The sequence below is a fragment of the Natator depressus genome, chromosome 10 (genome assembly GCF_965152275.1).
Source record: "Natator depressus isolate rNatDep1 chromosome 10, rNatDep2.hap1, whole genome shotgun sequence".
Classification (NCBI taxonomy): Eukaryota; Metazoa; Chordata; order Testudines; family Cheloniidae; genus Natator; species Natator depressus.
This window is the reverse complement of record NC_134243.1, coordinates 61,323,683-61,346,527: the sequence shown is the minus strand read 5'-3', so window position 1 is coordinate 61,346,527 and position 22,845 is coordinate 61,323,683. Positions and strand designations below refer to the sequence as shown.

General features: G+C 41.1%; 1 protein-coding gene across 1 annotated transcript in view; it reads right to left on the bottom strand.

Annotated features, from left to right (window-relative positions):
• Positions 1 to 8,033: 8,033 nt before the first annotated feature.
• Positions 8,034 to 22,845, bottom strand: part of MYO5C (myosin VC) — a 58,540-nt gene continuing 43,728 nt past the window's right edge. Inside the window, exons 32-41 of the mRNA XM_074966322.1 lie at positions 22,002 to 22,170; positions 20,208 to 20,295; positions 19,585 to 19,683; positions 17,739 to 17,893; positions 16,408 to 16,497; positions 14,735 to 14,885; positions 13,140 to 13,422; positions 11,857 to 12,031; positions 11,180 to 11,260; positions 8,034 to 10,939 (exon numbers count right to left, since the gene is read on the bottom strand). Of these exons, the coding sequence (XP_074822423.1) occupies positions 10,787 to 10,939; positions 11,180 to 11,260; positions 11,857 to 12,031; positions 13,140 to 13,422; positions 14,735 to 14,885; positions 16,408 to 16,497; positions 17,739 to 17,893; positions 19,585 to 19,683; positions 20,208 to 20,295; positions 22,002 to 22,170 (1,444 nt within the window). The 3' untranslated portion in view covers positions 8,034 to 10,786. The remainder of the gene's footprint in view (positions 10,940 to 11,179; positions 11,261 to 11,856; positions 12,032 to 13,139; positions 13,423 to 14,734; positions 14,886 to 16,407; positions 16,498 to 17,738; positions 17,894 to 19,584; positions 19,684 to 20,207; positions 20,296 to 22,001; positions 22,171 to 22,845) is intronic.

Here is a 22,845-nt window from a genome sequence, read left to right as displayed (position 1 = left end):
AGAGGAGAACATACAGTTGAGTCACAGTATTCAAAAATGCCACATAAGAATGTTCTCATTTAGTAAATAATGTCTAAATCAAGGCAGTTTGTTTCGTCCTTCCCATAAAACCCCATGTCTACTAGAGGCAATGTGTTTTTAACATTAACAAAAAATAGATTAGTAATTAATTATTCAATAAACTAATGAATATTAAGGAAGTCTTTAGCCTATGTTTGCAGAATTCATTCTGCTATAGGAGTGTTTAATCTGAAATGGGGAAAGCAGCAGTTAAAGTGCCACAGCCCCTTTAGCTTGGAATCTAAGTTCAGAATGCTTTCAGATTGATTTCAAAGCACACGGAGCATCTGCCATGAGAGCTCTTAGAGTCAAATGGAGTTTAAAAAGGGACCTGGATAGTTTTATAGACAAGAACAATACCAAAGCCAGTCTTTAAGCTTATCTTTAGTATTACACAGTTGACCAAGTCCATTATAGGGGGAGGGGTTTGCCTTTGATTTGCCTTCCTCAGAAGCATTAGGTAGGGATATTGAACTTGAAGGACCAACTGCCTGATTCAGTATGGTAAATTCTGTGTAAAAGGTATGCTGACCTACTAGTTAGAGAAGGAGACTGGGATTGTATTCCTGATTGTTCCACTGATTTTCCATGGGACTTTGGGTAACTCATTTAGCTTCTCTGTGCCTGCGTTACTTAGCTGTAAAATGCAGAGACTGATTGATCCAAAGTTCTCAAAGTACTGTATGAATCTAAGTGACTATATAAGTGCAAAGTACTATTGTTGTTATATTGCCAGAAGAAAACCACTGGAGTTAAGGTTGTGTACATATCAGTAACTTAAGGGTATAAACATTATAGAGATGTGGTAAGTATTCCCCAAACAAGCATTATAAGTCCAGGAAATTCAGAGTTAAAGTTAAACGCAAAAGAAATCCAAACATCATAATGTCTGGAAGTGCACAGTAAAAGCATCCAAAGAAACTCAGCTTCACTCAGTAGTAATGCCATGCAATAATTATACACTTATGGTTAGTGCTAAGTAGTGTTTATAGCCAGAGATCAGATTAAACTGATTTTAAAGACATTAGATTTTTTCATTTATTTTCCCCTTCGGCCACTACTATTTGGTGTTAAGGTTGTTTGGTGCCTTAACTACTCATTTCCATACTTCACCATTTTTTGCTTTCTTTAACCTTAACTCTGATCTTCCTGGGTTTGTAATGCTTAGTTTGGGGATAATTGCAACATCCTTGTAATGTTTTTACTCTTAAATTAATTATAGCTACTCTCAAACTTAATGCCACTTTAGCAGATTTTTACCTGGGAATTTCCTCGTTTTTTATTAAATTTGCCATACATAAACACTAAACAAGAAATGCAAACAGACTATTACCATAGAATATTTTTAATGATTTGAAAATTGTGTCAACATCCTTAAATCTTTTTTATTTTTAATGTTAAGTTTTAGGGCCAGATTCACCAGGCCACTTTGGCTGCTTTACCCCACATTGGAGAAGTGCAGACCACACAGAGCATAATGGCCATTTCTCCTCAGCTCCTGGCCTCTGTGTGTCACTGCTCAGACACATCCCATTTCCCCTGCACTTCTGCCTCCCACATACCCCTGCTCAGACACACATCCCAGTTTCCCTCTCCCCTGATTTTGCATGCAAGCCACTTCTTATGTTTCTCCTCTTGCCCTCCCTGTTGGTAAATCTTGTGAAATGGATAGTTTTTTAAAATAATTTTTGGATTAATAATATTTGTTGCTGCTATACTTCATAACCAGAAAGTGTCTTCTTCAGCAGGACTGACAAATCGTGTTTTTTACAGAGAGTTCCATGCCCATCTCTGAGTTAATCATCCTGCTATCATCTCCTATTTTTCTCAGTGGAAACGAGGCTACAAAAGGTACCACCTACAAGATGGCCACCCGTTCCGGCTGTTCCCAGTGAGGGTGAAGCCAAGCTGCCACAATGGAAGGTAGGCCCCATTCCTAGTGAGAACAATGGGAGATGGCAGGAAGTGTGAAAGAAGGCAGTATTTTGTGTTGAATTCCCTGCAAAACCTCCTAATCCAACTCTACCGAAAAAGGAACATTCCGTTGTGAAGAATAATGAGGGGGGGAAATCATTAAGCCTAAAAAATATCTTCAAATGTGGCAAATGCACAATGAGTGTGGACTACATGGGAAGCTGATGAGTCTACATTAAAATCATTTGGTGGACAGTAGGAGGAAAAAGAAAGATGCTAAAAATTTTTAAGGGAACATTTTAAATCAAACTAATTAACTGATTTACTTGTAAATTCTCAGAAAACTCATTCTATGCTCAAGGGGCAAGTGCTGTAATTTGGGGAAGGATACACTGTAGTCTTCATATGTAGGCATGGTGGAATCCCTGCTTTACATGCAACACTCAACAATGGAACCGTGACTTGTATGTCTATCATGGAATAGTTTGGCCAGCTGCTCACTCTGAATAGTTGTCATGATGAACAATAAGAGTGATTGGATATAGAATAATCCTACACGAGTGAAAAAACAAAAACATGATGCACGACCCCTTTTGGGCATCTTGTGCTCACCATAAATCCCCAAACTAGGTGGGAAAAGAAAGACCTCAGAGATAAAGGGTGATCTAGCATAAAAGCCAGTTGGCCTATGGACTGAACACATGACTGGGAACCAGGAATTCCAAAATTCTATAATCCTGCATCTGCCACTGACTGTCATGGCTTTGGAAGAATCACATAGGATTTGATTTTTAAAATTCCATGTGAGCAATTGAGTCCTATATTTGTAGCTGTAATTAACTGTTTGTATATGGAAATCTGGTAATTGCATATGGAACTGACCAATCCAAGACATGAAACTAACGAGCCAGTTATGCCCACAAATTCCTGATTTCTGTAGTCATGAAAAATGCATTGCTAAGTAGCATTGCACAATCAAATGCTTGTGCATATTTTCATGTACAAAAGCATGGAGCCAATTTTAAAAATCAGACCCGTCATCAGTTTGCAGCTAAGCTTCCCTGTCCATGAACCTATTTTTCCCTAGCTCATTAGTTAATGCTTGTACAGAAGTTAGAAGATGCAAAGAGGTATATAAATGCTAGTTATTGATATGAAAGCCTTTATTGCAAAATAAATATGCATAAGCAAGATGCAGCAAGCCCTGGTGCTGTTGCCAGTGATCATTCTTCAATTTTAATAGAGTGCCTAATGTACCCTGTGTTACGAAGAATCAATGTATTGAGGCAATTCTTCTTTAAGCATTAATTTGCTTCCACTTAATAGCCTCTATTGTGGTCTAATTCCAAACAGTAAGATTCTGCCTTCTATAGTATGAGCAGCAGAGAGAAAGCTGTAAGAGTCTTAATATGGGAAACAGTCTCTTACTGCTATTTCAGCAGGGGTTTATCAACTCCTTAGAAAAACTGCGTAAACTGGTATTTACCCACGGTTGGCCAAGTAGGACCCAGATAAAGTGGCAAATTCGAAGTCAAGAGAAGCAAATAGATAGAGGAGGGAGAGGTCTTTTGTTTTATAGCCACTATATCTAAACATATTCCCCGTCAGTTTGAATGTATTAGAACGTGCAAGGTTTCAGTAGATAAGCTTTGCTCCCTGCATCATAGATAGCTGTTATTTCAGCATTCTCACTCTCCTCCAAAGCTCTGACAGTGCTTCATAAACCAAGCGAACTAAGCCTCCCAACATTCTCGTGAGGATCTTTATACCCGCCCCTGAACTGCAGCAACGTTGACATTGCTCAATACAACACGAGTTCAGGGTAGGAAGGAAAGAAGAATACTTTCTCCAATGAATACTACATGGGGAATTCAGATAGGCAGAATATAATTGCCCAATATGGAACTTGGCCAGGACACCAGTGTGACAGTATCCTTTAGGTAAGAATAGGGATGTAAACTAGCTCCTTACTGGCCAGCTGTATTCATAGCCTAATTTTTGTGTTTTATCCAGAAGACAGGACCTTCTGACTGCACAGTGCTCTTTACTTCAATACTGGGAAATTGATTCACAATTAACTCAGAGGGAAGGAAGAGCCACCTATAAATTCTCTGACACCAACACAGGTGTTCCTTGTCAGGCCTCCATCCAAGTACTGAACTCACCCACACCTGTCTAGCTTGTGAGAAATGAAATGATCCTTGTACAAAGTGGTATGGCTATAGATCATGCAGAAGTTCAGGCAGGTTGTGGATCACATTCAGGTTCACTGTGATAGTTTAAGAAAATCATATCTGCTGGTCTCTTATGAAACAGCTACTTACAAAAACCTCATGGGGTTTCATCCAGTGTTTATTTTTGAAGGCTAATGGGCAAAACTGAGGTCTGATGTAATTCTGCTGACCTCAGTGGTGTTGTGCATGGTTACACCAGGGCTGAATTTGGGCCGGCACATTTTACTTGCAGAGTTAGAATGTGTGATCTTTTACCATATATGTGAAAAAGCAGATAGCCACTTGCCAACAGGGAGCAAAAAGTTGACTTTGCCCCACCCCCTCAGAGTTCCATCAGGTGCTCCCCAACTGTAGCTGAGGACTGGGGCTTTTATTTGGAGTAGAGCAGGGACCCTACCTGGTCTCATGGTTTCATAGCCCACTGTCTAACTGAACATGTCTGAGAATACATCTGACACCTAATTTACACATTATTTACTTTTTTGTTCTCTCTGGCAAAGGCTGTAACATACCATTTCCACACATAGCGAACAGTAGTTGAGTTGTTCTGATTTGATGTAAGTTGCCCTGAGGGGTTTCTCTGTGGAGCACTTGTCACAAGGACCAAACACAATTGCCAAAAAGGTCTGGTCACACATCTTTGCTGTGGATTGGACCTGAAAGAGACAGAGGAGAAAGGGGGAGTGCATTACAGTCACATGACAAACCTTTCCCGTATTCTCCCAGTAGCTAATGGATCTTAGACAATATATAGACAGCTGTAGGCTGGATAAGCTCTCAGCGGCTTATCTCTAAAGCTCAATAAACTGTCACTAGCACATGCCCTGTGGTGTGGATGATATTTTTACAAGGAAACAAACAGCAGCACCCTTTGGTTGTAGTGCATAGAATATTTTTTCTATTTATAATGTCTTATTCTGGTTTTTGGCTTACACAATGGCAACAGAACCTTAATAATCAAATGACATGCAACAATGGATTAAGCTTCAGAAGGGCCCGCTGTTTACCAAAATTGATTGTTTTTCCACCATATATTTTAAGCAGTCTGTCCTATTCATGACCATTTTCAAAACTGAAAAGAAGGTCCCAAATGCTCTCAGTAGCTATATAAAATATGAATAACAATGAGATGGATTGAACAGAAATTGGCATTTCAGAATGCTGCAACATTTTGAACCCATTTTTTGTTCATGGAGCCAGAGTCATTGCTGTGACTGCAGACGTTTAAAAGAACTTTTTTCACCTTCAATAGAGAGTGAAAAATCACTGCTTTAAAGGCAGGAAAATGAGACAAATGCATAGAACATTCTCATGCAAAATAAGGGGCACTGATTCAATATTCTGTAAAAAATAATAAAAAATGTTACACAGATGTGACACAATGAGATTAGTGTTGATTACTATTACAATATTTTACCAGGGCAAAGTGAAATATGATTAAGAAAGTGAACTCACGTTTTGCTAGTTTCATTTGCATTAAAAAAAAAATAATCTGAGGATGGGTGGCAGGATCAGGCCCTAAATATAAGAGAGGGTTGAGTTGCACTTTTCTCCTGAAGGAATTCCATTCATTTCAATGGGTCTACCAGAGGAATAAGATATTAAGACCCAATGGGTGAAATCCTGGCCCCACTGCAGTCAATGGGAGTTTTGCCATTGACTTCATTGGGGCCAGGATTTCACCCAATGTGTGTAAAAAGGGCAGAAATCAGCCCATACATGATCTAAAATGCATGGCATGATGATCTTGCAGTTTGGTCAACTTTGAACCAAATACATGAATTCAAATGGGCTTATTTCCCCCATTTAATGAAAATGGGCATTTAATATTTTATGAACACTGGGGCTGATGCTGCCGCCTGTCACTCACACAAGTAGTTTCTCTCATGCAAGTATTCCGTTGCCATTAGTGGGACTACTTATGTGAGTAACGGCTCGCAGAATCAACCCCATGGTGATTATACTACTCATTATACTGGAGACCAAGGACTCTGGCCAAAATATTCAAACATGGTGCCTAAAGCTAGACATTTAAATCAAGGTGTCCTGTTATTCAAGGGTGCTGAGCATTACCAGTCCCCGATGAGGGCAATGGGAGCCGCTGTTGCTAATGACAATTGGGCCACTTTGGGTAGGTGCCCTAACATGGATTTAGCTGCCTAAATGTAGGCACCCAGGTTTGAAAGCGTTGGTTATGTCAGGTTTCGATAGAAAAGCTTTCCCTTCAGGAGTAGTGTAATTCAAAAGTATTTTAACACTCTACAGTAAAAAATGCTGAATAAAACCACTGGTATTAAAGAGACATTTATTACACGCACACAACAAAATTTAATGAAGCAAAAGCTTTGAACATAAAATGGGCAGCATTCATTCTTAGTGAAACTCTCATGAATTCAAGAGGGTTATGTATCAAGGATGAATCAGGCCCAATGCAAATGTTACTTCAATAACTACTATACAATATGCAGTATTGACAACACATGGATGAGAAAAGCTAGTAAAATTCCCAGTTAATTAAGAATTAGTATCAGATATTGGTATCAGGACCTCATCTGATATTTGACATTTTGATAAACTAATTTGCAAATACAGTGCTCTTTGTGATAGTTATTTCCCTACCGTTTAAACAGAGCTGGCTGAAAAGATCCCAACTTCAAACATCCTGCTCCACCATGGCTTGAGATATTTCAGACCTATTATGTCATCAAACATTTGTGGTAGCCATTTAAAAAGGGTGACCTGGTGAAATACACATTACCAATGTGGTACTTGCAGAGCAGATATTGTATGCTAAATGTTGCAAATGAAGATAGAAAATTACCTACCTTTTCACAGGACAAACACTGGACACTTCAGAAGAGGAGTAAATAAGCTGCGTGTAACTGGAAGTGTAGAAGGGCAACCTTAATACTAATAATCTACTTAGAGGGATATTAAAGCTCAGCTTCTAGTTTCCTATTGTACTATCTTAGTTCAGCTAATGTTGGTTTACATTCCAAGGGCTAGAGGTTTTACCCACAAATCTCTGGACAAAACTCCCACTGACATCAATGGGGATTCAGACTAAGAAACAAGGTAAGAGTAGGACCTTACCTTTTAAACACACCAGGTTTTGCCCTCTCTGCTCCATGTAGTTGCCAGTTTTTTAGTTTCCAAATGTTAAAATTCAAAAGAACTGACTGTGTGAATGGCTGCATAGTATCTTTCCACCCACTGCAGATGCCAGGTTGCCAATGTACATTCTCCATATATTTTCCTTCAAACTTGTAATGATAATTAAGGCAAGGAAAGGTGGAGGAGGAATGGGAGAGGAGACCAACTCATTTATATAGGCAGGAGCCTGAAAATTAAAAGGAGCCAGGATTCAAAAAGAATTCCAGAGGACAATGTAACTGTGTAACTACATACAGTAAGCATGTAAGTGCTTGAAACTGTATCCACTGAAGCCCCTGGGAGTATTGCCATTCATGCCAACAGGGATGGGGCAGTTTAAGGGCAGAGTATTATTACCCACCACAAGGCTATTATGTCTGCCTTCTCTCCCATTCTTACAGACATAGATCCTTCCTCTGAATCAATCAATCAAGATTTTCTTCTTCTTGTACATAGTGTCAGCTGTTTTTTTCACTCCAAACTCTGGGAGAAATAGTTCAACACCAAATTGCCACATTTCCTCTCTGTACAATGACTGAATGCTTTTCACCTACAGATGTATGCGTCTTGAATAGCATATCTGCTATGTGAATATCAGAGTGGGCTAAGATTTTATATGGGAAGAAGTTAGTGTATGATCTGCATACAGCTTCAGATGCTCTTGATAAGTGTAAAAAGAGTATGTAGGTTACAGCAACCAAACTAGTTCGTTTCCAAAATAATATTTATTACAGAAATGAATTAGCAACTAGGGACACCACAAATTTCAGATATTGAAATATGCTATGCTGCAGTCACAGTGATCAATCTAATACCTAAATGAAGACATAATCGTTCGATACATGACCTACCATACCCACCAAGCCTGATATAATTTCAAGTGACTTCTGTCAAACATTTTAGTACTAAAACATAAAATATCTTTATTACGAAACTTAAATGATTCCAAAGTGATTTAAAAGATAGTTAACATGTGGAAAATGTTAGCCTACCTACATGCTTAGGATACTGTGTGTACTTTTTTTAAAAAAATGCTTTTAAAAAAATATATATGTACCATTCTTGCTCTATGTGCTTTTCATATGCCACTATTCATATTAGTAACTATCAGAGGTGGTTCCATTTTAAAATTCACATATGCAGTTATGCAAAATTAACAAAGTGCAGAAATACTGTAGCAAAACATTACAAAAATATTTTGTCATTCCCTTCATATGGATAATGTTTAAATTAACTGAATTAAGTTAAAAAGTACTTAAATATATCAATACAACTCAAACTGGTCCTTGACCACAGAGTTCTATGCCCTACTTACTACAGAGTTCACTTCTAATACACAAATACATTCTAATTCACTGACTAATAAAACATCATTATCTGTCTAGGTTTTTATAAGGTCACCCATCATCATGGTGTCTGAGTGCCATTACTTCAATCATTTTTACAGGGTACACTGTTAATAAATTATTACATATTATTTATTGTGTGCTGGCTGTGGGTGCTGCTGCTGCACAGGGCAGAGGAGACAAGGTCCCTGCCCCCAAGGAGCGTACCGTCTAAATGAAATAAATATGAACAAATAGTAAGAAATCAGGTTGCATCTGTGAGCACGGACATACCAGGGAAGCTGCAGTCAGTCACTACTTTCAGAGTAGTAGGCACATGCACAAAGAGCTGGCCAGTGGGTTAGTAACACAGCTGCAGGCATTGTCTTCTTGCACACTTCTGGCTACCCAGCTTTTCTTCAATGCCTAACCCTTGTCTGAGTTTAGGGTTATTCCCCATCCCCCTCCTCCTCACTAGTCTGGAGCTGGGGAGGAAGATTTCCCGCCCCCCCCAAAAAAACTATATCCTCCTTAGTGGCTTCCTCCTCACCTCAGGTCCTGTCACCCTCTTCCCTTGAAGAAAGTTTAAAAACAAAATAACCACCCCCTCACCTCTCCTCAAATTTGTACAAATGCTTTGCAGGTCATCTTAGAGCCATTGCTGCAAACGCTTACTACTGGGTGCAGTCCCACTGACTTACCACCGGTGGTGAACACAACCCTCTGCAATAAGTGCTGGCAGGACTGGGCCCTTGTCCGGCTATCTAGGTTCTCCTACAGCACCAATCACTGTGGCAAGTGAACATCTCCCAAAGTGATGAGCTCTACAAATAAGATATGTGGGTGTTCCCTTGGTTGAGTTTTAAAGGTGGAACATGCAGGATGTTCTGCAGAAGCTTGAAATATTCTTTCCATGACATGCAGTCTAGTTATGCTCGTATTAAACTCACTTGTTATTTTTTCTAGCTCACCTCTAGATTATTAAATGTCACTGCTCGAGATGCAACAGTCTCCACCAACCTGTTTGTATTCTTAGCACCTGATCAACAAAAAAAAAGGAGGGGGGAGTGAATGGGCTCTCTAGGTGTTTTGCAATTACATGACGCTAGAGATGGGTCCAAGTCCAACCCTACCTCCATCCCCCTTTGAAGGAACAGAAGTTTAAAATGCAAACCTGGATTTTGATCTCAATTTTACAGTTGGCTTTATCACTGTAATGGGCTGAACCAAAACCCCAGACTTGAATACCCCTGAATTTTGCAAAGGGGAACTGAACTCTGCCTCCAAATTAAGTGTCTCAACCCCATATCTACTTTAAATGAATGCTAATATGGTCTCTTCCACCTGAACTATTATGTCTGAGTGAGCAAGTCAGCACACATATGAAAAAGCCAGCATGGGTCTGCAGAAGCAATTCTCTCCCTAATACTGACATCAGAGCTGTCCCCAGGGTCAGTGTAGCAATTTGCATTGGCTTTTTAAACTACTGTAGGAAGACCTTCCATTTTCTATTGCTCCACTCTTCTGCAGGCACAAAACAGTAATTTTATTGTTGTTTGTTGTTAGACTGCCTTCACAGATGGAATAATGCCACAGGAAATCTAACTGGGTGAAGACTGCTGCAAAATAAATCCATCATATCAAGCCAGTGAGATGAACTCCTAGGGAAAACATCTCATGTGAAAGAAAGCAGCACCATGACAGATTATAACATAGTAGTAGTTACCCCATGAGAGAGATTGAGTATGTTGTTCCCTCACTGGCGATCTGTCAAAGAACATGGAGCACCAATACAAATTTGTCTCAAACAAACTTTCTTCATAGGACTCCAAAACTGTAAGGTGTATAGCTGCTGGATATAGTATCGCCCTTTGTAAAAATGCAGTGGAAAATGGACAATACTTAGAAAAGAAAGGAGGGGTTTGTAGGCTGGCATATACTTTATTCCTACTGCTGATGTCCTGATTCCAAAGTCTTTTTAAAAGTATAGTCCATAGTAAGCCACTGCACTATATCCCAGTTGTGGGAAAATGAGTCATAAAAGTTTGCTCTTCATTTAGTCTTTGAGGACAGGGTGGCAAATCCTTTTTAATTTTTGTATTACACTCTTGTGAGAAAGCCAAGTTTGAAACTGCTGGGAATTTGTATAATTTCCAAGGCATATGGAGATGGGGTGTAAGGAAATGTCACTTGAAAGAGATACTTGGTATCTAGCATCAATTGTGGAATATCCTCTCGATTATTGAGCATAGCCTGCAAATAGAACAAAGAGAGATTTACTGTCAAGAAGATACAAAGTGTTAAAACCCTAAAAGGCTTGCTTTCCCATTATTCTAATGATTTTTTTTCTTGTCAGTCCCAAAAGGTATAGAAGAGCAGTAACTTTTGTTCTGGTTTGAATTTAAAGCCAAGTATGAACACGTACCATTGTAAACAGAGTGTGCAAAATATGGTAACTTGAATGTGTGGGAGAAAATCATTTAAGGCTCTTACCTGGACTTTACGAACAAACGATGGGGACACTCTTTTCTCAAAATCATCTATAGGAGTGTATGAATTGAGGATCTTTACTATCTGTGTAAATAATAAAAGACTTTTAATAATTTAATAACCCAGGCAAGAAAAAAGGAACAGTTTGAAAGGAAGAGGCATTAAAATTATGCCCCCATTCATATCTAACCGACTGAGGGCACTGTAAGCAATTGTACTGTAAGGAGGTAGATTATTAACTGGCAAACTAGTGAGTGGTTCTGTATGTGATAATTGCCTAGGCTCATCCCCAAAAGTATCAGAGAGGAGAAAGGTCATGTGGGTAGATGGTGGAAATGGCTGAACTGATTAAAGGAAACCCATTAAAAAAAAAAAAAAAAAGAGTTTTGTGACAGACAAAGGAAATTATACTGGGGAATAGAGAAGAGGACAAGTCTGGAGCAGGACTCAGACAGAACAAGGCAGATAGGCATCCAAGACAGAAAAGTAGAAAATACAAACAAAGGAATCCGCGAATCAAACATTATAGCTGGGGACTCCTGTGTCGGAAGAGGCGGCCAGGGAGGGGCCGCTATAAAAGTGGGATGCTGATCACTCTGTCTGCAGCCAGGGTTATTTCACACATGAATTATAAGATTCTGCAATTGGTGCTGCCAACATAAAATGAGAGTGTTTATTACCTGCACAGCAGACAGGGACGTACAGCGTTCATATATCTCCTTGGCATCCTCGTCTGTGATCTTTTTGACCTGAAGGAGCCAGGCTGCCTGAGAGAGAGGTTCCAAAGTTTCCTTGGCAGAACTGCTCTGCAGATTCTTTTCTTTAAGCCATTCTTCTAAGTAGCTGATATTACATCTGGGGTTAAATAAAAAATAAGCATAGAAATGTCAGTTTCCCCTCACAAACTAGTAATAATAAAGCAATCTGCAAATGAATGTCATTAAAGAAACACTGTCAGTTTAAAATTCATACATATTAAGCAAAAAATATCTTTAGAGACACCCACCTTAGATTATTAAAACTGAGAAATTTAAAAAACTGATTCCCCTTTCATCATTTTATCCTGTTCATATTTTGTATCTCACAAACTTTGGACAATGACAGTTTACTTGTTGTTTATACAAAGGCCCTAATCAGTTTCATACATTAGCAGGATGTGCCAGCATTACATGGGATTCTGTTAAAATATTGCTATTCCTTTAAAAATACACTTTCACAGCATCCTCAAGAGAGCCAGGAGATGATAGCAACTTTTGCACAGTCCCAACCAGGGCCAGATTCTCATAATTGATGACCTATAGGTGAAAGCCCGCATCTCCCATTGCCACTTTCCTGGACGACTTAAGGCCTGTAAGGTTTATCTATTGATTTTCTTTCAGCTCTGTCTCCAGACTGTCTAATGGGATGTAACTGAACTATATCTCTTTTGCAATGATTTAGGAGCATATTCTCCTCCTGATTCACATAAGGGCAAAAGGAAGAGGAGCCCTCAGCCAAACCCCTGCTGGTCTTGCACCTGATTCTTGTCTGATCATTAAGGGCAGGAAGGACAATTCAGCACTTCCTCCTCTGCCAATATCTGCTCTCCACAGTAAAAACCACTCTAAAATACCTGTGTGTGTAAATTAGCATGTCAAGATCCACAGACGTGTTGCAGGCTAAAGGGGACAAATGCTCCAGAACTGGGCTTCTGAGTCTCTCTGCCCCTCCAGACTGTACTGTGTGTCCCTCTATTAATGTTACCTGTAAAGTACACTTGTGATAAGCACTGTATCATGGAGTATGCTAGGACCAGCAAACTAATTCACAGAAAAGTTAAAATCTACCATTTCAAACCAGAGGGACAAGAATAATCACCACTGAATGCTCACAGTGTATCCAATGCCACAAGTGATAGAACTACAGTAAGTAAAAAAAATCCCCTCTCTCAAATAACTGCTCGCTGAATCTTTATTGGCTTTACCTTATCTGCATTCCTTTCCGACAAGAGCACATGTCCTTGCGGAGGAAAAGACTATTAAGGGTGACCGCTCCAATCAGAAAGAAAAGCTGCTTCACCGCCTGCTTTAGCAGCTCTGTGTCCAAGCCGTTCTGGCACATTGTGCTGTAAAAGTAGCTGAGCTGTTGCAGGATGGAGGTCATTGTGTAGGTGTCGGTGTCGTCTATACTAGAAGAACGTTTACGGAATCCTGTGGGTTTCATGCCAGAAATTCCTTGGAGACTTTCATATTCAAGCATACCCGGCACTGAAAAGGCAACAGGAAATAATTTGTAACACCACCACCACATAGGGTCCTTTTAATGATGGTAATTTGGTTTTGGGAACCAATATTTTCAAGATGTATCGTTTAAAGTTTTTAAACTGCATTTTCTCATTACTCCAGTAATAAAGGAGGACAGGTGTTTGCATGTGAAAATGGTGTGGGCTTCCAGGCTAGATTTCATCTAGAACCTCACCTTAACGTGGCAGCTCAGTACGGTAGCCCAAAAGGGAGAAGGGGAACACTGTAGATGAAGGAAGCCACTCCTTGCACCACATCAAACAAGATTAGTGTGGTTAGACCTTTCAGGTAGATTTACACTCATGCTTCTTTGGGCGGTGTCTAGCGTACACTCCTGCATAGCCCCCCAGCAGAAGTATAAGCAGCAGTACAGCCGGTGAGGCATGACTTAGGTAAGTGGAGTGAAGACACGCCGGAAGGGTACGGGTATGCAAGTGAGTACGTCTCCTACACCATCTCTACTTGTCCAGGCGGTGCCTGCCTGCCTATACGGCTATTTTTAGCAGTGTAGTGTCCTGCTGCCTCCCTGCTGGAGCCTCCCCTCAGCTAGTGCCTTTCACTGATGCCTGTAGCGACCCGCTGCAGTGTGGATGCAGCCCGTTTTTCACTGCAGCAAGTAGCTACATGTACTCTACATGACGACACCAGTGGAGTGTAATATAGACATAGCCTTGGTGTGAGGTAATTTGGGAAAAACTAAAACAAAAACTACTGTCACACTATCATGAATAGTTGAAAAACACCAAGGGAAAAAGCCACTGTAAAATGTCTAGTGAAAACAGCAGTACAGAAATGGAATACCCTGCTGCTGAATAGCTTGCCTTCAGCTTGGCTGGTTAGAAATAGAGGGGGTGAGGAAGGGCAGGATGGAAGTAGAAGCAGAAACATGTTATATAATATTTCCTAACTGAAACCCCCCTTTTTAGGAAAATAAAATCAATCAGCCCCCTTCCCCACCTCCTTGAGACCTGTCACGTGTTGCTAACACTCAATTTATACATTGTCCACAGCTGCCCTAGCTAGCCCTTTTTGCTCTAGGGCAGTGCCCCACACTAAGAAACGCTACTGCAAGGGTGGTGGTGGTGGGGGGGGGGGGAGGGAGCGGAAATGCAAACTTCTGGTGACTGTACAGTCAATGTACTCACAAATGTATATAGGTGTATGCACAACAGGGCATAGTTCACCCCTAATCTTTTGTCTCTGTATAAGATTTATTCAACATACCTTAGAAGTTACTACTGCATTTATTTTCATTGGTTATTTTCTTCCTTCTTACCTATCATTGGCTGAATGTTATTCTCCATTACAAGAATGAATTGGTGATAGATACGAATGGCCAAGTCACTAAGAATTTGTCTGTATTCTGAAAGATCAAAATGCTTCAAACAGTTCATATTCTGACGTGGAGTATTTTGCTTCATGAATTCCTGAAAGATAGTTGTAAATGTATCAATATGACAATGCTGTTAATGCCATCATTATCAATAGATCTGAACAATGCTACACATGAACTGGATTAGTGAGTTGTGTGTGTATGCACTCTCAAAATGGGTCAAATGTACTGCTGTCTTGAGACGCTGCTACTACCCATGGATTTCATCAACATCAATATACACATTTTTCTACTTAGTGCTCATTCGGTGTCTAATCAAAAAACCCAGTGTAGTCAAAGGGAAGACTCACATTGACTTCAGTGGGCTTTGGATCAGGTGCTAGATCATTTACATGAAAAGCATCAGATATTTTTTGCAGGAAAATCACTCTCTTGTTTAAACTACATGAGAGAAAAATTCAAATGTGCCTCTTCAATCTTTTATGGTTTCAAGTGCTCTCATTTTTGTACTTTGTAAAAAGCCAAGTTTCTGATATGAATATTAATCTGGCAGAGTTTTCAGCCTCTCAGAAACAGGGTTATTAATAGGTTCCAACTGCTGACAGGCAACATTATCAGCTCAGGATTTTTAAAGCTGACCCAAACTCCCACATCTGAGATTTGTATCTCTGTAATGAGAAGAAAAATCCAGGACTGAAATGCTCTCAAGCTTGGAATTTTGAAATGCAAACTCTCTCAAAGTTTGGAATGTTCAGACTTGCATTTGGTTCATTACAGATATGGATTAAAGCTGAAAACGTGGATCCAAACCCGGAACCACGTTTTGGGTTCAAACACGCCTCCAATTCCGCAGTTAAATTGTGAAAGAATTGCATTACATTGCCTTGCCTTGAATCAAAGGCCTTTCTGATCAAAATTTGCTATCGTCACTATAACCACCAGGGAGAGTATTGCAGCTTGCAAAGGACACAGAAGTGCTTAAGCTGGGGTTGAGTGAAAGGTGTTTTCTCTTTGTAGGGATTCATGAGAATACTGTCTTTTAGTTTCAGACCATATGGGTTTCTACTCCGCATTCATCAAGTATCACTTTGAGCTTGGGGTTTAAAGAACCAAAAACGAGCAATGAAATTCAGCTTCATCTGGTTTAAGATGAAACTGGCTATTTTACTACCATGTGTCTTTGATTTCATTTGGAGTTGTAACTTTACTTATTAATTAAATGGTAACAATGTCTGCCTGAAGCAGTAACCACTGAGTGAAAGAAAAGGTGAAAGTTATTTTTAAATACAACTAGTTGAGCTCCTGAGGTCCTGTTCAAATTAAACAGAAGATCAAACTAAGCAGCAGATGGATTAAATGGCACCCGAAGTATGTAACCCTTTCTTCCTTCTTGCTTTAACAACTGTTTATTGTTAGTGTTTCAAACATCTTCCTAAGCTCCTTTGGACAAGCTGTTCTATTCCATTGGATCACCTCTAAGCCAAAAATCACTAGTGCAGACGGATATGAATTTCATGCCCTTTTGGTGAGATGGTCCCATCTGATGATCCCTGCCTCATTTGGTTATAAAATTCAGTGAAATTATGTAAAATGTGAAGTGATTAAATTATTCCTACCTCTTCCCCGCTGTATTGTTTCAAACAGTTAAGAAAATGATATGTATTGGAGAGCCAAAAGGACAACATCTCAAAATCTTCAGCGTGCTCCTAAACAATGACATATAAAACAACCTTTTTAAACAACATGATCCCCTAAAGTTTAATTTATTATTGAAACTTATGACCAGCACAGAGTTAGTGTAGTAGCATCAAGCTACAGTGAAAGAAGCAAATAGTATTTGTAAAACGCTGTCTATACAAAGTGTGCCCATGTCTATAATGGCCTTAAAATCTTTGTTTGTATATTATTTAAATGCAGTTGTACCATGGGTTGGCTAGATAGTGTGTATGGGGGCTCCAAAAATTACTGGAAGTCTTACTGCAAAAGGACTGAACACAGTATGTATACACAACTGACATGAAATTATACGTAAGTATTGCTTTGGAAGTCAGCTGTTGGGCCTATGTAATTTACAGCTGTGTTTAAACATGGTTCTTGGTAGCAAGGTGCTGACATGCTTTCCTTGCCCAGTGTAAGGGGTGAACTGGGTTATAAAATTGTTTACAAACTTGAGTTGTAGGTTCTGTCTATACTACAAGTTAAATGGCATAAAACATGTTTCACTTTCATCTGTGCCACAAAACAGAATCGTACTTTTTGCTTTACTGGGTCACTAGGCCACAACATAATATCCAGATACTGCCATGGTGGAATTTGTAGTGCAGATGGGACCACAGACAGAGGGTCCTAGCTTATAGTATGGTTTTGTAAGTTGGTTTACAACATGGTTTTCTAGGATTCAGATCTATTAGTGCCATGCTAGCAAGAACTGTGTTTAAACGCAATTACACCGTTGGAAGCGTAGTGGCAATAGCACTCTAGATTCCACACAATGCAGTCTTGTAACAAACACACTCTTCAAACCTCATCTCTGTCCTAAAAGAAGCCCACTATCACGTCTGGCAATACCTCATGCAACAAACTCTTACTATGGCTGAAAACAAAGTAAAACTTACTTATTTAGCTACTAACTTTTAGATGTACTGCATTGGATGTTATGTCTCAATTCTGAAAGTTTCTCGGGAGAGGGCAGTCTTTATGTAGTATGTATGTACTGTACTAGCACAACAGGCCCTTCACCCCTGGCTGGGATCTGTAGGTGCTACTGCAGTGCAACTACCAAACCATTGTCACCATCTATCATTTTCTTAACTCCGGAGGACCAGCAGATGACAAATATCAACATTTTCCCAGGTATAATGTGTACAGGTTGTAAGCCTATAGGTGTATGTACAATGAAACCAATAAAATAGTAGAATAAAGCAAAATATGCAAGAAATATTCCTACCTTAATAACTTGTTTGATACCATTAGTGGTTATACTCATGAAAGATTTCAGCATGTCATCATCATTCACATAATCTGCATATCTCACACACATGAACAGGATGTAAGCTGGTAGGCCCGGAATCATATTCACTACCACTCCACGTGGCTTTAGATCTGAGCAAAACAGAGTCAAATAGGGCGTTCATTACACATAGTAGATACAAAGGTAATATCACCATCTAGTCTTTCTTAAATAGGTAAAAGGCACTGGATTAATTTCTAACCACGTTCTTGATTGATTGTGGATGAATTCTCTTTTCCTGTACAATTACTAGAGCAGGTCAGGAAACTGCATCAGAATGATTTCCCAGTGCTGAATTCACCATCTGCAAAATTTAGATTTTTGGTCAGAAAATCATTCCCAGCACCATGGCTCACCCACTCCGTGGCAGCCCAGGTTTTCAGTCTCCTGGGCAACCCACCAGGTGGGCTGCCTCCAGGCTGAGCTCCCTGCCTCACCCACAGCTCCTCTGGCCAGCTGCTGGGGAGCTGGTGCTCCATAAACTCCCAGCCTCCCACCTTGGGGGAGATGAGGCGCACTGGCAGTGGCCAGGTGGGCTGCAGGGGAGTCGGGTATGCCCAAGGAGCACTGGCTCCCTGGCACACAGTTAGGCAAGGAGATGGCTGGAAAGCAGGACGTTTTAGAGAAATTCCATTTCAGTTCTTCTCAAAATGTCCCCTCTCATAGAAAATTTCACAGGTCCAACTTTTTGTTCTGAATCAGAATGGATTTTTTTCCAGAAGCACGAAATTTTCTGCAGGTCAGAAATTTTGGTTCTTGCTCAGCTCTAATAATTGCAACACAATACATTTCCACTTAGCATCCCTCATAGAAATATATTAAAAAAAAGTTTTGCAGATAGGTAGGAAATACTGTAACAAGTTTATAAAGTACAGTACATCTTGTTCGAGTAGAAAGGAATGGTAATACATGAAGGTGGAGTCGAGCAGAGGAAAAGAAAGCTCTTATCTGAAGCAATAGAGAGGATATATGTTTTCTTGTACATTAGTTAATGGGGGTCAGGGAGCGCACTGAAAATGAGTAGAGTTTACTGTTAATCACGAGCTAAAGCAAGAAAAAAAATGGTTTGACGGTGAGATTTAATGAGTGGAAACAACTCAGAGGAAAGAAAAGAATTTCACTTGGAAGGAGAAACATAAGTGAAATTTCAACCACTAGTGAAAGAGTTGGCAGAGGGAAAAAAAGAGGAGACCATGACCCAGAGATGCTATCCCTAGATATTATGGTGACCTCTGCTAAATAAATACCCTAGATAGATAAGAAGAGCAAGTGGGTAGAAGACTGGATGAGAGACCAAACAGGAGAGGTGACACAGCCCTGAGTCATAAAGCAAGAACAGTCCAATTGAAACATTCTGTATCCCTGAAGTTTTGAGAGCAGGGGCTTGTGATTTCAGCAGAGGGGTACAGACAACTTCTAGCAAAGTTCTAGAGATAATGACTTACAGAAGAGGTAGACCAGGAAGGAGAATTAAACTCAGGTCCTGCAGTACTCAAGATTTCTAGTTTCAGAAGTGAGCAAATAAGAAGCTAGACAGTAGAGTCAGAGATATGAGACAAACGAGTTTTCACCAGATAAATACTTCTGTCTTTGAAACACTTTGAATCAGCAGTAATAGAAAATAATAGTATGGTGCTCCTAAGAGTAAAGTGAGAGAGAAGAGAGATAAAGAGATCAAAGTTGACAACGAGTACAACTGAAATTAACAAATGTTGGATTTTGTTTAACATGCTATATCGAATATAATTAAATGTGGCTGGAATTCAAAGTGTAACTGAAGTACCAAGGATGAGATTTTTAATAATTCTTGCTTCATCTTCCTTTACGTACTCCATCATTCCAATGTACTCTTTAGGCACAGCTGGCACATGTGTTTCATTGGCTGTCAAAAGTAAATGTACTCTTACTCACAGGCTAATGTAATGTTAACATGTTAAAATAAACTATGAGAGACATGCAGGTCTTACTGTAGCTCCTGTTTGCAATAATCATCTCAATTTATGGCTCAAGTCTTATTGGCCAATTCCTGCTCAGATTACTCACATGAATAGTCTACTCCTGTGGGACTACTTGCACTAAACAAGTGAGGCTCTGGCTACCCATCCCAATATTAGTCAGGTTTTCAACCTTTAAAACAACTTTTAGAGTGAAAACTAATTCTGTAAAAAAAAATTTTAAAAAAGTGTACACACATATATACACTTTTATAAAATGGGCTGAAAAACAGGGCAAACATTTATGAAATTTTTTCTAAAGCTTTCCCATCTTTTGTTGTTGAAAAATTGAATTTCACAACCTTCTGACCGCCCCGCTCTCTCTCTCTCTCTCTCTCTCTCTCACACACACACACACCCACCCTGTATTACACATTCAAAACTATTTTAAACTTTAAAAAATAAGTCCTACCTTTTTCAATAGTCTTGGTAAGAGCCTTGATCTGATTCTGCAATTTTTTTATTACTCTGTCTTTCATGTCTAACTCTTCTTCAAGATCCTACAATAATCAAATCAAGAGAGTGAATTTATAGCTACCTGCATTTTTAAAAATATTGCCTTTGATTGGTATATGTAAGTCTTACTCCATTTATGGATATCAAAATTACTGTTACATCCTGGACAAAAATTCAGGATTATGACTAAAAGAAAAAAGTCAAGTAACAAGTCAGTAGATCTCTGCTTCTGCCTCCACAGAGAGCAATAAAACTGAGATCTGGAGCAATGCTGCAAAGGGGTACATCCTTACCAGCACTGCTGATGAACCAATCACTCAGACAGCACGTGCAGAAATCTGCTCAGTAGTTGGTCTCACATAGGTCAATATTTATCTGGCTCGCTAACTTCATTTCCCTTTTAGAATATTCGGTCCCAATTCTGCAAAGACTTATGTATGTACTTAATTTTCAGATTGTGAGTAGTCCCACTGAATACAAGCTTGATACCGCAATCCCTCTGTCCTCAAAATCAATGGGAATTCCAAGCAGAGGCTTGAGAAATGGGGTAAAATCGCTCTCACCTCCGAGCATAATATTTAACTGCACTATGCCTTTAAATCTTTTGCTTGATTGGGCTAGACTGTAACTTTAAACTAGTACCTGCAGGTTGGACGGTTTAGGAAGTGTTGCACTTCAATGGGAGATTATGGAGGCACTGTGTCTTAAACAAACTATATCTGAGAGAGCACAGAGGAAGCACACACAACAATGGCCTGTGTGCCTTCTTCCTCCTGCTGGCCCCAATCTGGGGCAGCAGGGAATAAAGCCATGGATACGTCCCTCTCCAGCTGGGATTTCCACTGCTACTGTTGGCTCTACAGTTCCTCATTCTCTGCACGCCAGGAGCACAAGGACTGAAACTCTGCCTAGGCCAGTATAGAGATGCCAGGGAGATGGACCTTTGCACCCTCTCCTTGTGCAGCTGCACTCAGCTGGGAAATGTTTAGTGCAGGGGTGGGCAAACCACAGCCCACGGGCCGGATCCGGCCCCTCAGAACTTTGGACTCAGCCCATGGGATTGACCCCCATGGTGCCGCAGGCCCCACGCTGTTCTCAGAAGCCGCCAGCACCACGACCCTGGGGCCCTAGGGGTAGTGGGGGGGGGAAGGGCTCCATGTGTTGCCCTTGCCTCCAGGCACCACCCCCTGCAGCTCCCATTGGCCGGGAACGGTACCTGGAGGCGTGGCAAGGGCAGTGCATGGAGCCCTGTGCCCCCTGCCCCCCAGGGACGTGGTTCCAGCCATTTCCCGGAGCGGAGCGGCATGGGGCCAGGGCAGGCATGCAGGGCACCTGCCCTGTCCCCAGTGTGCGCCGCTGGGCCGGAGCCCAAACCCCTCCTGTACCCTGAACCCCAACTCCCTGCCTGCACCTTGCACCCCTCCTGCACCCCAACTTGCTGCCCTGAGCCCCCTGCTTCCCGTCGCACCCCAACCCCCTTCCCTGAGCTCCCTCCTGCACTCTGCACCCCTCCTGCACCCCAACCCCCTTCTGTGAGCCCCCTCATACATCCCGCACCTCTCCTCTGCCCCAATCCCTTGCCCTGGGCCCGTTACTGCACACCGCACCCCCTCCCACACTCCGTCCCGCACCCCAACCCTCTGCCCTGGCCCTGCACACAATTTCCCCACCCAGATGTGACTCTTGGCCCATAAAGTTTGCCCACCCCTGGTTTAGCGCCTACTGTGTAACCTCGAATATCATTCCTCACCATGTTTTCCAGAGTAAGATGAATTGCCTCCTGCTTTATCTTGCTCTTTACTTTATTCTCAATTTCATGTTGCTCCTTCAGGTGATTGTTTGTCTTCTGAATTTCTTGGATTGTGGCAATCTGCTTCTCTTCTTCTTGTGTGTGTGTTTCAGTCTGGTCTTCCAGTGTCCTAGAAATCACAAAGAGTTTGGTTCCTTTCTTATTCTTCTTTCCGCAAAGCACAATATTGCTTCAAGATGGGTTACAAGTTCTGTTTATTTGAGGCACCTATTGGAGTTGGCAGAAGCAATTTCCCACCTTATCATTACATCACCCCTGTAATGAGTGGTACTTGCTAAATACAATGCCAGTCCCTATAAGGTTTTAAGTGTGTCTGCTCAGCCTGTGGCATTGAATCCACATTTCTCAAAGAGATGTAACATAGGGCTGTCAATTAACTGCCGTTAAGGGGCGCGATTAACGCATAGCACAATGAACCTGGGTTGATTTTTTTTTTAATCACAGCAGGGCAGCATCAGCTGCTCAGGAGGGAGGCGCAGTACCGCAAGCCGCCACCGGAGGTCGGGCGGGTGGAAAGAGAAGGGGCGGCAGAAACACGTGGCTCTCATGCTGGCTCCGGCAGAAAAGTAAAGTGAAAACAGCTCCTTGCCGCTGGGGCTGTCCCCCTCCCCCGCTCGTGCCACCCGCAGCGGGAGCTGATCCCCCCCCCCCCCCAGCTCTGTGCTGCCCAGGGCTCGGCTCTGAAGCCCGGGCCCTATTGCTCCTGGTCGGCCCCTCCCTCCCAGGACCAACCCCCCCACCCCGCGTCGTGCCTCGGTTCCCCTTGCTGGCCGCTCACTCCGGG